This window comes from Fukomys damarensis, unplaced genomic scaffold, assembly GCF_012274545.1.
Source record: "Fukomys damarensis isolate Sample0158 unplaced genomic scaffold, DMR_v1.0_HiC HiC_scaffold_13, whole genome shotgun sequence".
Taxonomy (NCBI): Eukaryota; Metazoa; Chordata; class Mammalia; order Rodentia; family Bathyergidae; genus Fukomys; species Fukomys damarensis.
Window position 1 is genome coordinate 14258187 of NW_022900925.1, and position 11774 is coordinate 14269960.

Below are 11774 nucleotides of genomic sequence, written 5' to 3' on the forward strand. Positions count from 1 at the left end.
CCCCAGGCCAGCAAAAACTTTTTTTTGGGGGGGGTACCGGGGATCAAACTCTGGTCGTTGCACTTGTGAGCCAGCAAAAACTTTTTAAAATTTTTAAGGTCTGGGAGTTCAGTACAACCTGCCTAGCACAGTTCAATCCCTAGTCCCAGCAGTTTCACCTTTTTGCAATGTACCCTGAGAAATGATTAAGGACATGCCCAGAGATTACTTAACAAACATATTAAAAAAAACACACACACACAAATGTATACAGTGCATAAGAGTAGCTAATGACATTTGGAGCAAGTGTCACACACTTTCTATATTAAAAGTTTGCTGCATGGGCTGGGGATTTAGCTCAGTGGTTCCAGTGCCTGCTTCACAACGAACGGTCCTGAGTTCAATCCCCAGTACCAAAAAAAAAAAAAAAAAAAAAAAAAAAGTTTGCTGCAAAGCAGTATTATGTGGCATGATACCATTTTATAGGAAATATATTTATGTACTAATTTAAGAAAAAGTTAACTGATTTAGAAGAACATAATTCAACAAGGTAGTCAGCTACTAGAGTTTAAATATAAACTACAAAAACTAAAACAACTCAGTTCTTCATTCTCACCAGCCACATTTCAAGAGCTCAATTACTGTATGTAGCTAGTAGCTGTCTTACTAGACAATGTAGATACAAAGAATGTCATTCACAAAGTTGTACTAGATAGCACCAGTCTACAAAAACATACTTCAAAGATAAGGCAGTGTGATATGAGGGTGATTTTTATTTTTCAGCTTTTCTACATGTTCTTGTAATAGAAATGGCCACAATTATTTTTTCTGAGACAAGAGTATTATGGTACGGATTTAGATGTCCCCCTCAAAGCCTCATGTGGTCATAGGTGGGGTTTTTCAGAGTGGCTGGATATAGAGCATATGATGCTTGAATTGATTCATGGTGGCTCAATAGCACTAGGATTAAGGGTGTGAGTGCTCCTCACCCTAAGTAGTCTGGATAAAACAAAAGGGACAGAAATACTCTGCTAAGATCCCTTGCTGCTTTTGCTGTCTTCTGTGTACAATGAACTGTTTCTCCTCTATAACCTCTCTGCCATGTGCCACTCTGCCTTGGAGCCAGCCAACTATGAACTGAAACCTCTGTGAGCTAAATAAACCTTCCCTCTTTAATTTTGGGTGTTGAGTATTTTGTCTCAGCAGTAAGAGAAGAAACTAAGACACTGGTCTCACTGAGTAGTTCAGGCTGGCCTTGAATTCTTTGCAATGCTCCTGTCCCAACATATTGAGTGGTGGGATTACAGGCATGTGCCATGATGCCTGGCTGACTGTAATACTTTTATAAAAGGAATACAAAAGAACTAACTTTTAAAAAGAAAAAAAATATATTCAAGGGGAAGGTCTTTTGTCTTCTGATTTGGAACTCACTGTGTAGCCAAGGCTGGTCTCAAAACTCACAGCGATCCTCCTGCCTCAGACTCCCAAGTGCTGGGATCACAGGCATGTGCGACCACACCCGGCCCTACTATGTGATTTTAAATATAGATTCACTTTTTTAACAGCAGCATTATATAACTGAACTCAGCTCAGAACACTACTAGGTATCAATTCTTTAAAAAAATTCTTTTGGGGGACCGGGGATTTAGCTTAGTGGTGCCACCACCTGCCTCACAAGCACAAGGCCCCAAGTTCAATCCCTCATACCCCCAAAAAACATTTTGAACCCAGGGTCTTCATACTGATACTCTCCCTCATTCTAATTTTTTTAATTTTGAGAGAATGGCTCACCAAATTGCTAATTTTCCCAGAATGGGTTGAACTGACAATCCTCCCACCTCAATCTGCCAGACTGCTGGGACTATAGACATGTGCCACCACAACCAGCCAAGAGATTTTTTTTTTTTTTTTTTGATACCAGCAATCAAAACTGAGGACCTTACACTTGCCAGGCAGGTACAGTGCTGAACTACATTCCTAGCACCAAGAGATCAATTCTTGACAATGCTTCTAACAGATTCTTCTCTTTTTGTGCACCAGGGATCAAACTCGGGACCTTGCGCTTGCAAGAACCACTGAGCTAAATCCCCAGCCCACTAACAGATTCCTGACAATGCTTCTACGTGTCTTGTGATATTCTACATATTCAAGGTATGGTTAGCACCCAAATAATCTCTAAATAAACATATGCCAAATTATAAAAATTGCTATTATAACAGTAACACCACAGATCCTTTTGGAAATCCCTTATTCAAAACAAAATACCCATAAGCCCTTCTACCATTTATATAATCTCATATGGAAATCTCAATGTTAATGTTCCTAAAGTGAAATAAGAATTTCCAAACGAAAGTTAGAATGATTAACTTCAGGCTGGTAACATAAATCAAATACACTAGATAACATGAACAAAAAGGTAACAGTTAAAATAACTCATATAAACATTTAGTGAAATAGACCTAACTTCAAAAATAAGTTTATAAAAGGGGCTGGGGATTTAGCTCAATGGTTCCACTGCCTGCTTCACAAACTCAAGGTCCCAAGTTTGATCTCCAATACCAAAAGAAAATGTCTATTAAAAAAAGTATTTTCTCCAGAGATATACCACACCATTATTTAAAGATACAGTGGGCTATGATCTCCCCAACTTACAATGACTGGCTTTGTAGATTCTTTATGCTGTTCTATACAATTTGCACATAACTATATCAAAGAAATTACAAAAGTTTAAGGAAAATCATCTTTTTTTATAAAAGCTCAAAAAAAAAATTTTTTTTTTTTTTTGGTACCGGGCATCAAACTCGGGGCCTGTGCTTGCAAGGCAGGTGAGATGCCACTGAGCTCAACCCCCAGCCCTAGATTGTTTAATAAGATACCACAAAGCATCAAATCTAAAAAGTAAAGAAACAGTAAAGACGCCAAAACAAAAAAAAGGAGAAAGAGATATAAACTTACAAGGGTCATAAGGCACATGCCAGTACTGACGTCCCACATCTTAATAGTTTTGTCTCTAGATCCAGACAGCAAGAATGGCCCAGGCTTGCCACTTTTTTTAGTCTATAAAAAAAATAATTTTTGCATGTAAGAAGTTAGTTAAGGACTTTAAATGGTTTCTAGCTAGTAGTCATCTATATTTCCAATTTTTTAAAATACATTTAAAAAAATTCTATTGAAATACACAAGTTTTTTGACACCAGGCTATTTTAAACTATTAAGACTTTCAGGCTACACACAGGAAGGACCCAGATAACACCAACATATTATAGATTTACTATTTAAAACTTCCGTAATCAATGCTGAGGTCAGAGTGCTTGCCTTGCACATACAAGGCTCTGGGTATAATCAAAAAGGATTTAAAAAACTATCTAGGGCTGGGGATTTAGCTCAGTGGTTCTACCACCTGCCTCACAAGCACAGGGTCCCAAGTTCGATCTCCAGTACCCCCCCAAACAAACAAAAAACACTAATTCAGTGTTTTATATAAAGTTCAACTAGTATAAAATTTTGTAACATGATAAATAACCACCACCAGAGGGCAGTATAAAGAATCAGAAAATGTAATGGGCCAGCCAAAATAGACCACAACAAAAGGTTATTTTAAAAATAATTGGGATTCTGGTGTGTGTGTTTATGGGGAGATTTTTCCTTGTTTATTAAGATACAGTTTTTATGCCAGTACCCTCCCCCAAAAAATATAGTTTTTAAAAATCTACAATAGGAATGCCTCTGTAGAAACATGACCAATTCTGACAACTATAACTTATTCACCAAAATATAGATATTAATCGAGTATAAATGAATAATCACAAGGAAATGTAACAAAGCCTACACTTAGCTAGTATCTTCTTTTTTTGGTACCAGGGATTGAACCTTGTGCCTGCGAGGCAGGCAGCAGAAGCACTGAGCTAAATCCCCGGCCAAGTATTTTTAAGATAAAAGAGTATTTGAGGCTTCCAAATGAAAGTCTTTATTTAAAACATTTTAAACACTGAACTGCATTTCATCATAAATTCAAAATTAAAATGACTGGACCCAGGATTTAGCTCAGTGGTGTACTGCACCTGCCTTGCAAGCTCAAGGTCCTGAGTTCAATTCCTGATATCAAAAATTAAAAATAAAAAAATTATGCTGGGCATGGTGGCACATGCCTGTAATCCCAGCACTCGGGAGGCTGAGGCAGGAGGATCACTGTGAGTTTGAGACCAGCCTGGGCTACACAGTGAGTTCCAGGTCAGTCTCAGTCTCAACTACACAGTGAGACCCTGTCTCAAAAAAAAAGCTCATCTAAGAAATTAAAAAAAAAAAAAAAAAAAGGTGGTTATCCCAAAAGATAACTTTAACTTCTCCTACAAGCTTATTTTGCACTGCTTGCTTTACTGCTGTAATAGTGGGATGCCTGGTAAATTTAAGTGCTTGTTTTTGTTCTTCAAAAGAATGCCCATCCCCAATACACACTAAATCAAGAGTCAGATAAAAAAAAAAAGGTCAGATAATAAGCAATAATAATCATTTGCTAAAAAAATATAAATACAACTACATGAAAGAGTAACAGTCTCAAGGTTCAGTCAGACTTGAAACTGAGAATCAGAAAAGTTATGTAGGGTTCTAAAGTATTAGTAATAAAATCATAAAATATCATATAAATTACACCATACCTCAGATCCTGTTGCTTCAGAGATGGAAGAATATGAGCTTTCTGGAGCCCAGGAAATGCATTCTACCACATGCTCATGTTCTCGGAGCTCAGCCTTGCATTCCTTTGTTGCTACAACCCATACGCGGACAGTCTGATCATTAGAACAGCTGGCTATCAGAGTGCCATCCTGATTGGGCCGCACCATACGTACCCATTCTCTGTGTCCTGTGAATGTCTTCACACAGTAGCTGGCAAAATAAACAATTCATAATGTAAATGACTATCATGAGAACACTTTCCAGAAGTGATATAAAAATACATATGATTTGGGATGAACAGACAGCTCAAATTTAAAGCAATCAAGTAAAGTGAACAAATGTGAGATCTTAATAAAAGGAGCAAGGCTAGAAAGTCAAATGCCATTTAAAATAAGCTGAGAGGAATATCATAAAGCTAGCTAAGTCAACAAAATTTAGAAAGTCAAATATATAGGGGAATGAAATATTTCAAAACTAAACACATATAATAAACCTAACAAAAATATTTCTAGTCACACTGGAAGAAGGTACTGTATATTCTACTCATCTGAGAAAAACTGGTCAGTTAAGGTTTTATTACAACAATCAAGTGTAACTATAAGTGTAATGAAATTCAAACTACCAGGGCTATACCAGCCCAAATGTTATCTACATTTTACTTTAATTCACAGAGAGATCACCTAAAAGAAGCTCACAGAGAAAATAAGCCATTGCACAGAAGAGTTTTTCATACAGTGTCTCAACAGTCTTTCATATAGTGTCTCTATTTTGGGGGGTGGGGGGATATTTAAAGATCAAACTTAGTTGTTTGTTTTATGGGTTAGAGATTGAACCTAGGGCCTCATGATGCTAAGCAAGCACTTTACTACTGAACTATACTGCTAGCCCTTAAACTTAAAGTACATACTGTAACTGTCACAGTAATCATTCTGGAGTAAAGTCACAATTACTGAACACTTGGGACACAATATTATTTTCTTAGTATTGCCTTAGATAATGCCTTTTCAAATAAGCCTACTTACCCAGTCTGCACTTCCCACATTTTTATAGTTTTATCCCTTGAGGCAGACACTATATGATCTCCATTGGGCATGATGGCTACTGAAGAGACATTGTGGTCATGGCCTAAAACAGCATAAAAATATATCAAGCAATATATCACCAAGAGCAATTGAAACTAAGTTTATTATGGGATTTCAAATGTCACAGGAAATTTTAATTTTACTTATTTGAGACAGGGTTGTGCTAATGTAGTTCAGGGTGTCTGCGAACTCACTATGTAGCCCAGGCTGGCCTTGACTGCTCAATGATCCTGCCTCAGCCTCCCAAGTGCTGGTATTACAGGCATGCACCACCATGTCTAGCTCACAGCAAATTTTATATACACCAAGCTTTATTTAAATCAGGTAAAATACCCAGATTTACATAAAAAAGGTAAAGAATTAGTAACTTGAATTTCAACTTTTTTTAAAATGCAGAGATCATGGAGCTAGGCCTGTTGATGCATACCTATAACCCCAGCATTTGGGAGGCTGAGGCAGGAGGATCACTGAGACCAACCTGAACCAAAGAGCAAGACAGTCTTCAAAAAAAAAAAAAAAAAAAAAAAAAAAAAAAAAAAATACTAATAAGCTGGATGTGGTGGCACATGCCTGTAATCCTACCCTTAGGAGGCTGAGGCAGGAGGATTGCAGAGGGTTCCAAGCCAGTGTGGGATACATAGTGAGTTCAAGGCCAGCCTGAACCATATAGTGAGATCCTGTCTCAAAAAACAGGAAAAAAAAAAAGCAAGCAAATATATATATATGTGTGTGTGTATGTACTGGGGATTGAACTTGGGACCTTGCACTTATGAGGCAGGCAGTGGTACCACTGAGCTAAATCCCTGGCCCTTAGTGAATATATTTGTACACATTAGTAAGTCTGAATGTTTACACACAAACATCATGAAAACAAAATTTCTTATGCTTGACTTTCTTTTTTATTGGTACTGGGGATTGAACACAGGACCTTGTACTTGGTCTCTTTTGGGGAAGGGGGAGGTACCAGGGATCGAACTCAGGACCTTGTGCTTGTGAGGCAGGCAGCGGAACCACTGAGCTAAATCCCCGGTAGGACCTTGTACTTGGGAGGCAGGCATGGTGCCACCCCAGCCCTTATGCTTGATATTCTAAGATATAAAGAAGAGATAAGATTTATACAGCTAAACAGAATGAAAAAGAAAAAACAGGAAATCTGATTCTCTATTTAAAGCAGTGGTTGAGGCCAGTGGTGCATGCCTGTAATCCCAGCACCCTGGCAGGCTGAATGAAGAGGATAGTTAAGTTTGAGTCCAGCCTGAGCAACCTATCAAGATGCTATCTAAAAATGAAAAAATTTTGAAAAGAGGTGGGAGCTATTGCTCAAACCACAGTACCACTGTTACCACACATACACATAAAGTGATTGAGAACCATCTTCCTGTTGCTGTAGATGTTCACAGGGGTTAAAAAGAGACCCCTAGAGTCCTTGTAAATACATTATTTCAATGAATATACAATGGGTAGAAAGAACTCTTTTTAAGAGCAACAAGTTATAGTCCGCTTACATACAAATAGACTTTACAAAAAGATTTGCCAGAGTTCCTTTAACTGAGTGAATTTCTCTAATGCATTTAATTGGAAGTGTGATGGAAAAACCCTTCAAATTACACCTTCCACATAATCATAAGTTTATTCATGCTAAAGCCACCAGATAATCTATTTTTTTAAATGTTATTACTCATGATGAATTTCTTAAAATCTAAACATTCACATTTCATAATGTTCAAATGAACAATAAAAAACCTTACTTGGTGAGTACCTTCTATCAAAATGATGTGAGTATATGACCTTACTTTATCTTTAAGACAACTCTGACTTAAGTATTATTACCTCTGTTTTCCAGATGATAGAAGCTAAAATTTCCTAATGCTATATGCAAATAAGAGGAACTTGAACCCAGATAGCTGATTCCAAAGCTCATGCTACTTCCACAAAACCACACTACCTCAGGAAATTGTCCACAACAAGACCTAGAAAACAGGCTAACAAGGACAATTTACTGTACCTGGAACATTTAAAAGTAAGTAAAAGAATCTGGGTTCTAGCTTTCAATATGCCTACTCTCTAGACTTGTTTCCCAACTGAAAAAAACTGAGGGGGAAAAAACCCTCAGTAAAAGAAACAATTTTCTCTTTTACTCAAAGACAGAATGGTGACCTACTAGTTTTTTTGTTTTAATTCAAAAATATTTGTGAAAATAAAAGGTTTTTTGTAAACCAGTAAGAGATACTAAAACCTAAACTCTCAACCAGTGATTCATCCATGGAGTATTTATTTATATTACACGTTTCTTCAGACAATTAAAAGTTGAATGTCAATATTCTTCTCTCTCAAGCGCCATGCAACATACTAATTACTTGAACTATTATCCTCCACCTCTTACCATGCATGGTTCTGATGCACTCAAAGCCCTGAAAATCCCATAGTTTAATGGTCATATCTGCAGAACAGGAAGCCAGAAGCTTGCCACTGTGGTCAAAGGAAATGTCTTGTACAGAGTCCGTATGCCCCTTAAGAGTTCGTTCAAAATCTCCAGTCTCATAATCCCACACCTGTCAAGCGAAGAGAAACTTGGTTATCACCATTTCATCACTTTCTCATCTACATTTGTGCTTGGTTAAGTCAACCATGCACATAACTGGAACAAGTATCGGAGAATAATCTTAGAAATAGCACATCTATAAGTATAAAGAAAATTGATTCTCACCAAGAAAAAAAAAAAGAAAGTAGGAAAATTGATTCTGTAATTATCAAAATGGACTTTTAGTGTTATATTTTCAGAGTATTTTAAATGACTAATTAATTATGTTAGTGATAAGGTATATAAAGGCACAACTTTTAATCCCTTCCTACTCTGATAGCAATAGACATAAAAAAATTTCAAGGGCAAAAAAAAGTTTTGAGGCATTGTAACAGGTTATATGCAGAATATTAGGGAAAACAGAGTATTAGACTAGTAGAGAGTTCAAACATCTAAAGGGACAAGGAAAGATTTTTTTAAAGATGTAAACTGTCAATGAACAGCAGATTAATAAAGCACATCAATGTGAATTTTAAAAATGAAATTCTACTTACATTTTTTAAAGAATTTTTATTTTGGCTTTTGTGCTTTCTTTTTTGTGGTACTGGGGATTGAACCCAGGACCGTAAAACTAAGCTACATCCTTAGTCCTTGATTTTTTTATTTTGAGTCTGGGTCTCCATAGGTCATTGCCTAGGCTGGGCTCAAACTTTCAAATCTCATGCTTTAGCCTTCCAGAGTGCTGGGATTACATGGGGTATGCCACCACGCCTAGCTTTTAAAATATTTTTTTCTAAAAGAATAAAAAGTTACCAAGAACAAATACTAGAAACAGGTCTTGCTCAAGAACATACTAAATTTTGATGGCCAAAAGCTAGTCTGAGGTCAGTCTTTAACCAGTATCAATCCCACACTCTAAAATCAAACTGACTTCATTGCATCCACAATGAATATAGACTGATTTGTACTTGAGTGTAGCTCAATTTAGGGAAATGCAGATAATGCACTTTGAAAATGTAAATAAAACCTAAAAATCTTAACATACTGTTTAGTTTCTAAGTTTCATAAGAATTTTTCTTGATATGTACCTTTTGTCTGATTATAAAAGTAAATGACAAAAATGTTGTAATATAATATTAAGGCAATACAAACCCACATAATCCTACCTATAGGCAAGACTCCACTTTTTATTGAAGCATAGCTACAAGAGCAGTCTCCCTTTACTCATGAGGGATAGATTCCAAGATCCCTAAGTGGATGCCTGAAACTGCAGGTAGTGCCAAACCCTATGTATGTATTTTCATATATGAGGAATATATATATATATATCTACGAGGATTATATATAATAAAGTTTTAATTTATAAATTAGGCACAGTAAGAGATTAACAATAGTAAAATAGATGGAAGGAGGGGGAAAGAGGAAATAAATAGAATTAAGATGTATTATGTACATGGATTCAACTCCCCATGATGAATGATGTTCTTCAAAAACATACTAACAAAATTTTTTTAATAAAAAATATTAACAATATGCTATAATAAAAGTTAAATGCAGTCTTTCCCTCAAAGTATCTTGTTGGGGCCAGGGATTTAGCTCAGTGATGCCATCACCTGCCTCCCAAGTGCAACAACCTGAGTTCAATCCCTGGTACCAAAAAAACAAATGTTATTATACTTTATTGCTTTGTTTTTCAGTTTTTTTGAGACAGGGGCTCACGAAGTAGTTCAGGCTGGCCTTGAAATCACTATGTTGCCCAGGCTGGCCTTGAACTCATAGCAATTGACCTGCTTCAGTCTCCCAAGTGTTGGGGTTACAGATGCATGCCATTACAACTGGCTGTTAATAGTTTATTTTTAATTTTTAAATATTCACTGTATTTTTCAATCACTTTCTGCAGATAGTCCCCTGACTTATGAATTTCATATTTATGACAGTACAGAAATATACCCATACTACCATTCTGGTTTTCATGATTAGCACAATATTCAATAAATTATCTGAGCTATTCAACATTTTACTATAATGTGGGCTTTGTGTAAGATGATTCTGCACAAATGCAGAACTATGTTAAGTATTCTGAGAATGTTTAAAATAGGCTAGACAATAGAATTAAGAAATGTTATATACCTGTACCCACTCCCCACAATGAATGTAATCATATACTATAAACACATACTAATTTTAAAAAATGAGGTCACACTTAATCCCCTCGTAAATCAAAAAGCACCTATACATTAAAGCTGGCAATCCTCCATCTGCGTATTGAACACACTTCTGCAGGTTTTGGTATTTCTTTTGTATATTGTAATACTGTGGATTGACCCCAGAGCCTCCTGAATATACCACTGAACTATACACATCCCCAGACCTTTTCATTTTTAGACAAGGTCTCAAAATTGCCCAGGCTAGCCTTGAACTTTTGAATCCTCTGTATCAAGCCTTCTGAGCAGCTTGGATTACAGGTGTGTGCCACCATATCCAGCATGCTGATTAATTTTTAAACACTACATTAAGAATTAGTTCTGGGCAAGAGGGCTGGAGAGAGGATGGTTAATGGTACTGAGGTATAGGTGGTTAGGAGGATTTTTTTTCCTTTTGGTGCAACTGCTTGGAATTGAACAGAACCTTTGCACTGAATAATACCCACAGCCTTTTCTTTTTCTTTTTAGACAGGGTCTCAATAAGTTGCTAAATTGCCCTTGCAATCTTCCTGCCTCAACCTCCCAAAGTGCTAGGATTACAGGTGTGCACCATCCTCCCTGTCTATGAGGAATAACTTTTTTTTTGGTACTGAGGATCAAATTCAGGTCCTTGCACTTGTGAGGCAGGTGGCAGCGACATTGAGCTAAACCCCCAGCCTTATGAGGAGTAACTTCTAATGTTCTTTAACACAACAGGATAACTATACATAGTTGACAACAATTATTTCCAAATAGGCAGTAAAATGATTTTAAATGTTCCCAACACAAAGAAATAATGTATATCTGAAGTGAAAGATATAGTAATTACCCCAATATGATCATTTTTCATTGTATAACTCTAATAAAAGGTGGCATTGTACTCCATAAATTCAATTAGTAGGCATTAATTTAAAATTTTTTTTAATTTTTAAGAGATGGACGTGGTGGTGTACACCTGTAATCCTACACTTGGAAGGCTGAATCAGGAGAATCACTGTGAGTTCACAGCAACCTGAATTATACAGTAGGATCCTGTCTCAAAAAAGAAAAAGAGCTGGGCGTGGTAGCGCATGCCTGTAATCCCAGCACTTGGGAGGCTGAGGCAGGAGGATCGCTGAGAGCTCGAGGCCAGCCTGGGCTACAAAGTGAGTTCCAGGTCAGTCTCAACTACATAGTGAGACCCTATTTCAAAAACAAACAAAAATAAATAAATAAAAAGAAAAAAATTTGTAACAAAAATTTAAATAATGCAATTACAAATACTTTCTTGTGGGGGGGGGGGGACAGACACTTTTTATGGGTCCGGGATTCAGCTCAGTGGTGCCGCACCTGCCT

General features: G+C 36.7%; 1 protein-coding gene across 3 annotated transcripts in view; it reads right to left on the reverse strand.

The window, feature by feature from the left end:
• The window catches only part of Pafah1b1 (platelet activating factor acetylhydrolase 1b regulatory subunit 1), a 73457-nt gene that overhangs the window by 5696 nt on the left and 55987 nt on the right, over positions 1-11774 (reverse strand). For all 3 annotated transcript variants that reach the window (XM_033762852.1, XM_010642121.3, XM_010642122.3), the window contains 4 exons: positions 8119-8287; positions 5676-5778; positions 4635-4863; positions 2935-3036 (listed from right to left, as the gene is read on the reverse strand). In XM_033762852.1, coding sequence (XP_033618743.1) covers positions 2935-3036; positions 4635-4863; positions 5676-5778; positions 8119-8287 — 603 coding nt within the window. The remainder of the gene's footprint in view (positions 1-2934; positions 3037-4634; positions 4864-5675; positions 5779-8118; positions 8288-11774) is intronic.